We start from the raw sequence: 13,232 nt of genomic DNA, 5'->3' as shown, positions 1-13,232 counted from the left end.
CCACTCAGGCGCCCCGAGAGCAGTGAGTTCTTCAAAAACTACAACTATCACAGAGCAGATGACAGATCTGGTCCCCCGAGAGAGAGAGGTCTGAAGACTCTAGCAATGGGAAACTTTTTTTTTCTTGGGTGGGACCCAGTGTTCCCTACATCCAACCGGTTTCCCCGGGGCAAGAACGGACAATGTGGGAATCACCTGAATGTTTACCCGAAGCTCTGGATTTAGCACCACTCTGAGTAGGGAAGGCCCCGGCTCCCTTTCAGCTGCTCCTTGGGTGACAGTGCCACCTAGTGACCGAAGCATGCCCAGGGGCACACGGCGGCCACCCTTGGAAAGGAAGAGGCTCTAGTTCCTCATCAGTTGACACTCCCACCTCTCCCGTAATTCAGGCTCTAATCCCTGCCAGACAACCACCTCTGGGTCATTCGGCAAAAAAATTACAAGGACATGACAACGTATAACCACGCCCAACTGGCTTGTTTTATTGGAGAAGGGCACGTGGAATTAACAACGTGAAGACAGCTGGGACCAGAGGTCGGGGAAGAACAGCCTCCCCTCCCCACACATGCCCACTGCCCAAATAAAAAATAACCAACTATGGGAGAGCAGCTGAGACGGCGACTGAGGGCGGGGAAGGGAACAGGGAACCCGAGGGCAGCGGAAGAGACCATGCGTGTGCTGGGAGGGCCCAGAGGCAGCGGCGGTGCGAGTAACGCGAATACGAGTCTCTGTATCTTCCACATAGGTCTATATAAATATATAGAGAGAAGCTGTTCACTTTCCCCTGCTCTCCCCTCTGCTCCGCGCTGCTTGCCGCGGTCCCAGCTCCTCTTTCCACATGAGGGCAAAGGGAAGGGGATGATGAGCAAGTCATCACCGAATTGCGATCAGACCCACATCCATCAGCTTCTGGATCTTCTGTGCTATTACAGGATTCTTTAAGTGTCTAATGAACAAAAAGCAAAGTTATTAGAAACAAGACTTATTAACCTTATTTGCCCTCGGAGCAACGCCAACGCAAACCCCGCAAAAGGCCCAACAGAAGGCAGCCGAGCAGGAGTCCTGCCGAAGACCGCTTCGGGAAGGCCTCGCCCGCAGGCAGCACCGTGCCAGTCCTGCCCCGCGTTAACCCGCGGACACAGCTTGAAGCAGAGGTCGCTCTCCGAGCAAAACTGGTCTTTCCAAAACACACTGCTCAAGCGATCGTGGCTAACACAGCAACAGCCCCTCCAGCTCACCACCTGCGGCCCGCCTTTTCGGCCCTAAGCAAGCCATACAGTCACCCCCCTGCCCCTGACCTCGTGCCCCCTTGCTGCTCGCCTTCGCCTCTTCCATCTTCCCAACTCCACTTACTCGCTGAGCGCCTGGGGGTCCTTCTGCATCTGTTCCAGGATGAGCCGCATGGCTGGGTCACTCATTATCTGCTGCACCTCAGGGTCGGCCATGGCCCGTCGCTTCACGTCTTCGGGGCTGTCGTGGCGGTTGTACTGGGCCATCATACAGCGCTGGTAACCGTCCGCCGCCTCCTGCATCCCAGCAAAGGCCAAAAAGGAGGCGTTAGCATTGACCGGGTTCACTGCTTCAGCAAGACCAAGGTAAGAGAGGGAACTGAGAAGTGAGCAGACAGGCGGACAGAGAAACAGGCAGGAGAGAAGAGAGAAGAGGAAAGGAACATTGATTGAAAAGACCCAGAGGAGAAACAGACGCAGGGGAGAGGCCCCAGGAGGCCAGAAAGCAGCCCCACCTTACAGTTGGAGTCCAGATCTAGGGCCTTCTGGTAGACGTCCATGGCTTTCGTGTAGTCCTTCATCGCCTCCAGGGCGGCTGCTTTCCGGGTGTAGCCCTTGACTGCAGAGAAGTGGGAAAGGTGAGGCGTCATCAGAAGGCAGCTCTGCAGGCCACCACTTCCACCTTCTCACGGGGACCGCAACATCCGTCACCCCCGAAGACGCTAGCTCCTAAACGCTACCGGCCCGAGACACAGGAGCGCAAGCATGTCCTTCCCCACTCTCCATCTCTGCGCCAGTATCAAGGGACAGGGGACGGGCGGCAGAAAAGCACTTACTGAAGGTCGGCTCTAGCTGGATACATTCCTCACAGTCCTGGGAAGGAGAGAGGAGAGAAGAAAGTGAGGCTTGTTCCTTCAGATAAGCTATTTGAAAGCAGACTGGTCATTTCGAATGACCGAATGTTTCGCCCAGACCCGCGACAGTATCCTTGTCTTGCACCCCGAGCTTGTTAATTCGGGCACCCAGGCGCTTTCACAGAAGGCCCCGCAGAGGAGGGTAGAAGAGCAAGTCAACTGAAACCATGAGGGCTGACAAATCCAGACTACAGACCACCCCATGGAAAACAAGTGGCCCGGACTCTTCAAAAAGCTGAGGTTATGAAAAAGCCCACAGAAGGTGGGGAAACTTCTAGTTTGAGAAACAGAAGAGGACACACACGCCAAGCAGATGAAACACATGGGCCCCGATCCTGAGAGCTCTAACTCGCAGCGCTGGCTAAGGGGGAGTCCGAAGAGCCCCAGCACCCGGCCTTACGGCCTTCGTTCCTCTGTTATCAGGTGCTAACGACACATCAGGAAAAGCGCACTCAAGAGCTCAGACGTGGAGTGCTGCCACACGTATCCCACTTCCTTTCACAAATGGTTTGCCAAAAACACATCCATGCTTATCGCTCAAAGAGGTGGAGGACACACAGGTGTTCAAGTATTTTTGTTTGAAGCACTTACAAAATGGAAAATTCTGGAGGAAAAAAACACCACACACTATCATTTCATACCAGGCCCACTTCCCCACTATTCAGGCAAAAAGCTGGCCCAGAAACGTTTGGTTCGTAGCTAGGGAAGTACTGCCCTCCCTCATAGGGGACCGCTGAGGCTGTTCTTCACTTGGCAAACCGACCTGGCTTTCTTTGATGTCGCCCTTGTACCACAGCAGTGATGTCTCTAAGCCAGATACGGGCCCAGAAGAAAGTGGCATCAACAAAAAAAACTACGATGGACTCAGGTACTGGGGTCTCCACAAAGGTCACATTTTGTCACCTTCCCATAAGGCGGTCAAGACTTGGGGCGCCTGGGTGGCTCAGTCAGTTAAGCGTCTGCCTTCGGCTCAGGTCATCATCTCAGGGCCCTGGTCTCGAGCAGTACAGCTTCCTGCTCTGCAGGGAGTCCTGCTTCTTCCTCTGCCTCTCCCCCCTCAAATATATAAAAATTTTTGGTAAGATTTTATTTACTCATTTAAGAGAGAGACAGAAACAGCACAAGCAGGGGGAGAGGAAAAGGGAGAAGCAGACTCCCTGCTGAGCTGGAAGCCCGACAATGGAGCTCTGGGCTCGATCCCAAGACCTGGATATCATGACCTGAGCTGAAGGCAGACGCTTAACCATCGGAGCCACCCAGGCACCCCTCAAATATATAAATAAAATCTTACAAAAATTGTCCAGACTTGGACATTTTAAGTCATCTAAAGAACTGTTTAAAAATTGCCAATAGAAGTAACGGACAGCTTGCGTTCAAGAGAATGAACTCCCTTCTCAATGTCGACAGAATCACACCTGACCACATTCAACGCGACCGAGAACAGCACACCTGCTAACTGACCTCATCAAAAAGTGAGGGCAGATGGCAAAGCCGCTGTGGGAAATACCGCGGTTCCTCAAAAAATATACATATAAATACAAATTAAAAAATTAAACCTTGAACTACTCAGTGACAGCACTTCGCCTAAAAGAACTGAAGGTGGGGTCCCCCCAACAGATGCCTCAAGCCCCTGGCCATGGATGCAGGACCCCAGCAGCCACAAAGGGGAAACCACCAGGGCCGCTGACGGAGGACGGAGTGGGGTGGACAGGAGACGGCGTGTCCGTGTAACTGAACGGCACTCAAGCGTTCAGAAGGAAGACAACACGGCCGCCAGCTACCGCAGGAGCCCCCGAAGACATGGTGCTCAGGGAAATGAGCCTGACACGAGACACACATCGGGACAGAGCAGAACGGTGGCTGCTGGGGGCTGGCAGGAAGGGACCGGGGAGTCTGTTTAAAGGGTGCGGTTTCCATTTGGGAAGAGAAGGTTCTGGAGGTGGGTGGTGGTGAGGGCTGCACGCAGTGTGAACGCACTGGTTACCAGTGACCCGTACACTTAGAAGGTTAAAATAAAGAAGGGAAGGGGGAAGGAACAGCAACAGGAAGGAGAAAGAAGCCATCATCAGGAAAGGTGGAAAAGGATCCACTTTTCTTTTAAAGATTTTACTTCCTTGAGAGAGAGTAAGCGAGTGAGCAAGTGCACATGCACACAAGGGGCTGGGGGCACGGGGAGGCGTGGAGAGGAGGGCAGAGGGAGAAGACGACTCCACACCGAGCAGGGAGCCAACTCGGGGCTCGATCCCAGGACGCTGGGATCATGACCTGAGGCAAAGGCAGACGCTTAACCGACTGATCCACCCAGGCGCCCCCAGCATCCACTTTTCCAAATACTCCCGATCACTAATATAAACTCGACGGGCCAAGACGGAGCAGACTTCAGTCCTGTGTTTTACAACCTCACACATACACCACTGCCTCGACTCTAAAGTAAGAACATCAAGCGAGTGTTGATGCAAATTCGGAAAGAGGAAACACCGCATTCCTCACGTACAGGTTAATTACAACAGGGGCCGCCGCACATTCCCATCCCTGCCCACCTTGAGTGCCAGCTGGAACTCCAGGAGTTTGGTGTAGCAGGCAGCTCGATTGCTGTACAACTTGGCATCTTTTGGATTCCGTTTGATGGCTTCTGTATAATGTTTCATGGCCTGGGGATAGTCCCCTGGATAAGAAAAAGAGAAACTTTTTTAGAGAGCAAAAGGCCACCCTTCCCCGCACCCAGGACTACTGAGCACAGGGGCAGCCGAGGCACGGAGGACAGGTCTGGACCACTCTTATCCCAAAGCTCCGTCACCGTGGCTGTAGCGCACCTTTCTGAAAACACTCATTGCCTTTGTTCTTCTCCTCCAAGGCCAGGTCAGGGTTTATATAAGCCAGCCGCTCTTGCTCCTTCAGAATTTTCTCCGCCTAAGGAAAAATAATTCTTTGGATGATCATTTAAACTCTCATGAACATAAATATTGCACTAAAAAAATCCTGATACGGATTCGGATTTCCAGAAAGTACCGTGGGCAACACTTTAGCTTTTGTTCAAAGAGCATCCAACTCTTGATCTCAGGGTTGTGAGTGTAAGCCCCACGCTGCGCGCAGAGATTACTTAAAAAATTACACATTCCTCATTATCAAGGTACACTGTGGGCTGCCTGGGTGGCTCACTGGGTTAAGCGTCCAACTCTTGGTTTCAGCTTCGACTGGCTGTGGAGCCTGCTTAAGATTCTCTCTCCCCCGGTCCCTCCTACCTCCCCTCACTCAAAAACAAAACACAAAAAACACAAAAACCACACAAAACAAAAAAGACCAGTAAGGCCCTGAAAATGATCCACGTATCAATAACACAATTAATTTTCTGACCAGTCTTGGGGCACCTGGGTGGCTCAGTCGGTTAAGTGTCTGCCTTGTGGCTCAGGTCATGATCCCAGGGTCCTGGGATCGAACCCCGCCTGGGGCTCCCTGCTCAGCAGGGAGTCTGCTTCTCCCTTTCCCTCTGCATCTTTTTCCCATTTGTGTGGGTGCTAGCACTCTCTTAAATAAGTAAAATCTTTAAAAAAAGTCCGACCAATCTTTCCATGAATACCCCCCCCCCCACAGTTTATTTATGACACGGGCACAACACTTTGGTTGCGTAAGGTAAAAAAAAAAAAAAAAAAAAAACAAACCCTTTAAGTTACAGTAAGAACCATAACACTCAGTGCACTGACCCTCAGCAAAAGGTTAATAAAATCTTAGCCAATCAAAACTACAGCAAACTACCTGGGTTACTCCTTATGTGCTGTCAAGTGGCAAGAACGTTACGTAAAATGACCAAAAACACTACTTAAAAAAATGTAAGGTTCGCTATTAAGTAACTGCAACTATAAGGAATAAGAATTTAAGAAAACATCCCCATTCTTTCCCTACCCACCTGTTGGCATTTCTTGAGCACATCTGGGGTTCGGTGCTCTGCCAAAGACTTGTTATAGAAATGGATGGCATCCTTGTACTTTTCTTCTTTAAAGTAGGAGTTGCCAATTCGAGCGTAAGCTCTGACAAAAACAAGCAAAAAAGAATTTGCTAAGGGCAGGGCCTGGACTAGGTCAGCTCCCTGCAAAGACAAGACATCGGCAACTAGGAACAAGGCCCCCATCACTGCTGGGACACTACGCCCTCCAAACACCTTTTGTCTCGATGCCTGCCGCTTCCTCTCCAGCCCACTGTTAACAGCAGGTTGTGTGGCCAGCAACCCTCCTCCCCATGCAGGAAAATTTAAGTCTTGGACATCGACCCCTCCACACCACTCGAGGTACTGCCGAAGGTCGCGCGTACTTGGCAATCTGGCGATAGTCTTCTCGGTTTTCTCGCCCCACTTCGATGGCCTTCTCACAAAGCTCCCGGCATTTACTGTAGTCGCCCTTCTCGAAGTACACGGCTGCCAGGCAGGATGGTTAAGAAGAGTCAGCCCTTGTGTCTCCCCAAGACCGCCTGACAACGCACTTACCCCTTGGCCTGGACCTCACCTGCTTGATTGGTCATGTAAGTCATGTTGGTGGGGTCCAGGTCCTTGGCTCGGTCATAGTGCTTTAAGGCTGTGTCAAAGTCTTTCTTCTTGTAGGCCTCATTCCCCAACTCCTTCTCTTTCAGCGCCTGGTGAAGTGTGGAAGGAGTACTGAGCAAATCTAACCCAGATGGCAAAGAGAGCAAGAGCTTGTGACCTGTCCCAGGTCCCACACAGCACGTACGGCCAACAGGTCTCCACGTCTGCCAGCTTCTTCTCAACCAGCTATGGACTGAAAAATGAAAGGCTAACTACTGGAATGGAAAATTAAAAACTTTCATCTCCACTTCCTCTGAAATGCCCCCCTTTTCATCTACTCTCCTGGATTTTGTCAGAAAGCAGAGCGCTTCTTCAGGAGAGAGAAAATGCCTTTAGCCTGCACCAACCTCAAAGAGGACAGCAATTCTGTGCCTGGTTTTACTGGAAGAAGCTGTGCCAAGTCAGTTTCTGTCACGCGGCCATACTGGGGTCTCAGTTGGCAGGGAATAGCAGCAGAGGGGTGGGGAAAGGATTAGAAGGGGCTGGCCCGGTGGCAGGAGACTTCAGCATAGCTCACTACCACCCACATCATAGGGCCCTTTTCCAGCTTTGAGACACCCTGAACAACCAACGCTTACCCATCTGAAGGTGCTAAATTTGGCAACAATCTGCTGTTCCCATTTATAAGAAGGGAAATAAAATCGTGTAAGCACATGCCTCCTGCTCTGGATGGCTGCGTTGCTAAGTGGACAACTTTCAACTACACACCACATCCAACCAGAAAACAGGAGCCTAAATTAGATGGGTGTAGACAACATTCCTCTGGGTCCCAGCGAGGACAAGGATCACACTCATAAATTTACTGGCCTGCCCCAACCAACATGCATGCTGCAAGTCTCTGAGATACACCATTCTTACGAAATCGCTTGGCAAGTCAACCTTTTCAGGTTGGCAAGTCAACCTTTTAACATACTGACCGTTCTGATTAATGACGGCAACCGGACGCTCACAACAGTTACGGCCGCCCCGACCCACAGTGCTCCTGCCTGACGGGGACTTCCGGCTGACTGGGTTTAGGAATGTGTGACAATAAGGAGGAAAAACAAGACCTGCTTCTTATTCTCTGGAAGATCTTCCTCCATTGGCTCTGGCTTGGTGTCCTTCTTGGGAGGAGGCGGTGGGGGAGGTGTTCCAACTTCCTCCTCCTCATCCATACTGCCCAGATCGACTCCCAGCAGGACACTGAGAGTAGTCATGATCCGGGGATCTTGCAGTTTCCTAGCATGGGTAAAAGAAAGGGAAACAATTATTCTTCCCCACAACTGATTTTAAACCCCCACTGACGGCTAAACCTCAGATCCCTGTATATGAGAGCTGTCCTCCACAGAAAAATTGCTAGATTCTGCGCTATCCATAGGTAGCACTGGGGAATACCCGACCCTCGACAATCCATCTAAAATGAGGGAACAGCTGTCAGATTGATTCCTTGAAGGCAGCAGATACACAGGGGAATGAATTATAGATATTCTCCATCTCATCTCAGAAGTCACAGAGAGTCAGGTAGTCACAGATACCAGTACGACTTAAAAAACACATCTTTACACCTGACGCTCTTCTCAACCACAAGTTTCCACTCCGATGTACCAAGAGACAGCATCTGGTGTGCACGGAAAGGACAGGGTTGGTGCCAGATCAGAATTAGAGTAGAGCAGAGAACAGACATGGAGACTTAAGAAAGAAAATTCCAAATTATTCTGATGTATGTCCCCCTTGACTCTTTCTGGAAGCACAAACTACAAACCAACAAATACCTACCGCTAACTAGAGAAAAAGCAAAGGCAGAAACCCTGCCGTCTGAATGAGGGACCCCCTCCTTCCCCTATGCTGGGCCATAAAACCCCAGGAAGAAAGCACAACATTCACGTCCATTTCCAGAGACAAACCGTGCTGCCTTGACTTACGTGCCCAGGTCAGATGGCTTGTTTCGTAGTTGCTCGATCAGCTCCCGGTAGGTAGGATCAGCGAGCAGCGTCCTGGTCCTGGGATCACTCTCCAACTTCTGGTACAGATTGGGCATGTTGAAAGGGTTCATGAATTTCCGCTCTGCTCCGAACAAAGGAAAGCACGTTACTAGAAATCGGTGCCCTTGAGCCATGATGCCCCTGTATAGCCTAGAAGCCTGATATTTAGGCGGGGAGCCTCAAAGTTAACCCCCTTACAAAAAAAAGAAACCAACAGTGTATTGGTGCCTACCTGCCAACCGGGCCTCCATATTCTGTAAGCCCTCCTTAAGCTGAGGGTTATTTGCTTCATGTTTTAAACCCTCTTCATAGGTTCGCTTGGCTTCTTCAAATCGGTTTAAGAACTCAAGAGCCGCTGCTTTCCGCGAATAGCCCTTAAACCAGCAAAAAAGGATACAAAACAAAATAAAGGACGCCTAGAGGTAAGTCCAGAAGATGCACTCCAAGGAATCTGTTCTACATCTCATGGGACAAAACAGGTTATTCCCGCGAAGGCCAAAGAACAGGAGGAGGAGCACATAATGCCAAGATTGAGAACCAAGAATCCAGCCAAATATCAAAGATGCTCACCCTCCCCACATCAGTTTATCTTACGACCCAGGGCTGTCCCTTTCTTCGGCAGCATTTTCTCTCTCAGCAGTACAAGAGATAAGACCCGTCTCAACACTGGGTGGTATCTCAGACTTGGGAGAGCTGTGCCGTCAGTCTGAGGAACACACTCAGGAGGAGAACGGATGGGCAGTCAACGATTCGTGTACAGGGACACACCACTAGCTAGGCCAGGAGGGCCCACTATTTGGAAACGGCATACCGGAAGGCACTTCTGTAAGTCCCAAGAGCCCCGGCGCGCCCAAAGCTTACCTTGGCCCAGTCAGGTTTCAAGTCAACGGTTTTGCAGCCATCCTCGTAAGCCTTCTGGTAGTCGCCCTTCTTGGCGTAGGCCGCTGAGCGGTTGCTGTAGAGCACGTGGTTCTGGGGGTCTAGCTTAATGGCCTCAGAGTAGCATTGCAGCGCGTCATCGATGTTGCCCGCGCTCAGGGCCTTATTGCCCTTCTCTTTTAGCTCATTTACCTGAGGGGGAAAAAAAAGCCAATGTAGTTTTTCTCTCCATAACACACTTGCCTGGTCCCAGTTTTCTAAGTGACACTTCTACTTGTCTTCAGTTATTGACAAAAAAGTTACTTTACAAACCAAAAGAGAGAAATCATTAGTGAATTCATTTACCATCTCCCACACCTTTTGGAACCAACTAGAACACAGTAAGTAACCAGGAAAAAAAGCCTGATCCTTTGCTCTCCACCAGCTCCAGTGTGAATTAGAATTCCAGCCACTCTTCCAAAAGTCTCTATTTAGGGCTGATGAAGGACACACTCTAGGACACACTCAGGAAGTCCTTTCATAGAAAAACAAATTCATTTGCCATGATAAAGCCAAGAAGCCCAAAAGATAAACCAAACACAGGCCGCGTTGCTCCTCATGGAAGAGGGAGTCACGAAGGAAGTGAATGGCGTGCGCTCGGACACATGCTCCATCCACGACTACAGGCTTCCCGCCGGCTTCCCTGGGAGCAGCAGCATGCGCGCCCATGATCAGAGAAGAACCTATTTCCATTCACAGGTGTGCTGACAGGTCACAGCGCGGTAGGTCACTGCTCTGCCCCTTAGTGAGTAAAGGAGAGCTAGCCCCCCCAAACCAGTTTTTGCCACCGTAAAATATTATTATATGAAGTACGCACGAAAATGAAACACTATTTGTGGTTTAATCTCCCATCCTCTCAAATATTCAAAACATGGTACTAAATTAGAGAACTTCTCCTAACCAGGGATGCCCTATGAGAGAGAAAGGGCCGTATCTCAACTGCAAACACATTTGGTGAGATCAAGCATGTCATTCAAGTTACTAATCATTCTCTCTCTGAGTCTATCATCCAGCTGTGACCCAGTACATACTAACGCAAGTGATTCTGGAACCCTGAGGCACACCAATCAGGAACCTTCCCTCCATTAACTAGAGATATTAGAGACACAACCTTGAGAAGAAAAAAGTCAGAGAAAGACTGCCAAATCCAGCAAAGGATAAAAATCTTAGAACCCAGGAAGGAGACCCCAAAGCAAAAAGTTAAAAACTCAGCTGGTATCAAGATGCAGCTTAGAACTGCATGAAGTTCTTGCCTATCCTACAAAGCATCATTTGCCAAACTGAGTACTGCCCCGCAGTAGGTCAAGAATTCAAGTCTGTAGGTCGTGACCAGCACTTCAAAAGTAGAACAGAAAATACCAGCCCAGGACGCTCACAATGGCGAGCGCAATTTTGTTAAATGTGTTCCACGGCTGCATCTCTGCACTGGGTCTAATGTAAAAAGTACTTTACCCCAGGATTTATTTGAAAGGTACTAAAAACAATGTGTGGACCGTCCAATCTGTCCAACCTGAATACTTCTGAAAACTGAAATACAGCTCTCCCAGTTGAAAATGAAAACCAAAGGCAGAGGAGTCACATGGTGAATGGATTCAGGAGTACGTTCGGACACGCCCGAGTTAAAACGCCAGGCGCCGCCACGCCGGTCCCCAACGCAGCAGCCCTGAGTTCAGTCATTCATTCACAGAGTACCCGCACATCCGCTCCACCTACAATGGGCAGCTTGACTTCAAAAAGTTTTTTCCTATTTTGATAACAGAGGGACAAACCCCTTTCTTAAATTTATAAATAATGTTTTTCTCATTCCAGAAATCTTTTTCTTGTCCCTACCGGAGCCTTTTTAATCCCAGATACAATTTAATTATCCCACGTGAGCAAAAAATTTATCCATCCCTCCACTTCCACTCTTTTAATTTACTAAAAAGGCTCCAGATTTGATCAAAGCAGCAATGGCTTTACCTGAAGAAAGCAAAACTAGGCTTTGCAGATCACACGGAAAACAAGGGGCCAGTTTTTCCTCCCTGATGAATCGCTACACTTCAATGACAGCTTCTGACTGAATAAAAATCTCTCCAGGCCATTCAGAACCTCCAGGCCGCCGAGGATATAATGAAGCCGCTGAAAGCAATCAGCAGCAGCTACAAACTCGGTCCCCTAAAAATGCTGAGCCGAGACAAATAACTTACTTCTTGCTGCTTATCTACATAGCCTAGATTTTCTACAGCGACCAATTCCTCCTTGTGTAATCAGAACCCAACCTTCCAGAAATATAAGTATGCAGTTACTCTCGAATCACATACACACAAAACCGAAAAGAAAGAAGAAAGGGAGGGGCGGCACATACATCTGTAAGACACTGGTAGAGATGAAAACCGTTCCAAGGACTTTGCGGCACCGTCCCTTTCCTGCATCAGGCAAAGTCGGCCCGCCGCTTATCAAACCTTCACTCAAGGCTGTTCCATTCCGGCCCTTCCAGATGCAGAAGAGTAGTATTTCCCCCAACTGGCTACTTCCAGTGTATTCCCGTCCCTGGTCCCTGCATTCCTCCAAGTTAACTGTGGCCAAGTCCCGGGTGGCTTCTCCGTCGGCAATCCCCGCTCTCCCAGCTGGCGAGTCCCCCAGTGTGGACCCGGTCCCTCCCGCCTCTACCGAAGCCCCTCGCCCACCTCCATCCCTCCCAGCGCCCCCAGCAGTGTTCCCCCAGCCCCTCTCCGCTAAGCCGAGAGCCACCTCCCGGGAGGCCTCCGGGGCCCAGCCACGGCCTCTCTTCCCGCCGCGGGTCGGACTTAGGCCGAACTGTCGCCGGCCCCCCGGCCCTCCTCGCCGAGCCGTCAGGCGACGGACGCTGAGTGGACCGGGCGCTCCCCGCGGCCCAGCCTCACCACACTGCTCACCTCCCGCCCGGTGGGCCGCGGCCCTCACGCCCTCGCCGCCGCCGCTGCTCGGCCGGCCCCAGACCGCCGCCCGGCCGCCCCGGACGGCGCCCGGCCCCGCCCCACTCCTCCACCCGCGGCCGGACCTCGGCCGGTGTCCGAGTGGCCCCAGGGCCTCGGCCCGCCCCTCCCCCTTCACCTGCTCCATAGCCCGGCCCGGAACCCCGTTGAATCGACTCCGTCCGCTCCGCGTTCCCAACCGCACGCGCCGCCTTCTGGAACCTACTAGAAGCTGCCGGGACCCCCGGATCCCACCCCTTCCTCGCCTGCTCACTGGTTGTGCTCCCTGAAGGGGCTTTCTGTGCTTCCCTACTATTGGTTTGAAGTCTAGCCCATCATTTTTGCTTCTCTGTCATTGGGCAGTTGAGAGTAATTCCCTCAGCCCTGCCTCCCCCGCGCCTCCGGATTGGACTCCTCCCTACAAGCCCCACCCACCCCAGGCTCCACGATTGGACGGAGGGGCCAACTTCTGCGACAGGGATTGGCTACTTGGTCCGCCAATCGTGGCCTCGCTGGCCGCGCCCATTGGTCCCGTTCTTTCTGGAAATTTCCACCTCTCCCATTGGGTTGACGGACTCCGTGACCGCACCTCCTTCAGGTTAAAAAAAAATGTCGATTGGGCGGAGAGTCCCCGCCGCTGTGCTCTGATAGGTTTAAATGGCCGCCCGTCAAAAGGCAGTGTGGAGTTTTGCCTCTGCAGTGGT

The 13,232-nt window shown here is 51.2% G+C and overlaps 1 protein-coding gene across 1 annotated transcript; it reads right to left on the bottom strand.

Moving 5' to 3' along the window:
- Window positions 1-456: 456 nt before the first annotated feature.
- Window positions 457-12,802, bottom strand: STIP1 (stress induced phosphoprotein 1). The gene is made up of 14 exons (XM_026483383.4): window positions 12,668-12,802; window positions 9,539-9,748; window positions 8,910-9,051; window positions 8,618-8,759; window positions 7,766-7,934; window positions 6,640-6,766; window positions 6,449-6,551; window positions 6,048-6,168; window positions 4,957-5,053; window positions 4,684-4,808; window positions 2,066-2,102; window positions 1,745-1,848; window positions 1,354-1,526; window positions 457-946 (listed from the first exon to the last, which is right to left on the bottom strand). Exons 1-14 carry the CDS (start codon window positions 12,674-12,676, stop codon window positions 874-876), a joined length of 1,632 nt encoding a protein of 543 aa, XP_026339168.1. The 5' UTR covers window positions 12,677-12,802; the 3' UTR covers window positions 457-873.
- Between the last annotated feature and the right edge of the window lie 430 nt (window positions 12,803-13,232).

This window comes from Ursus arctos, unplaced genomic scaffold (genome assembly GCF_023065955.2).
Source record: "Ursus arctos isolate Adak ecotype North America unplaced genomic scaffold, UrsArc2.0 scaffold_23, whole genome shotgun sequence".
Taxonomy (NCBI): domain Eukaryota; kingdom Metazoa; phylum Chordata; class Mammalia; order Carnivora; family Ursidae; genus Ursus; species Ursus arctos.
Note: the sequence above shows the minus strand (reverse complement) of the source record. Positions and strands in the feature narration are given on the sequence as shown.

What these genes read in the sequence shown, in the direction of transcription:
- STIP1 (XM_026483383.4), bottom strand. An exon ending in TTACATGACCAATCAAGCAG is followed by an intron (nt 6,552 to 6,639) that starts GTGAGGTCCAGG and finishes CCTGCCTGGCAG; the next exon opens with CCGTGTACTTCGAGAAGGGC. An exon ending in GACCCCCAGGCGCTCAGCGA is followed by an intron (nt 947 to 1,353) that starts GTAAGTGGAGTT and finishes TTTGTTCATTAG; the next exon opens with ACACTTAAAGAATCCTGTAA.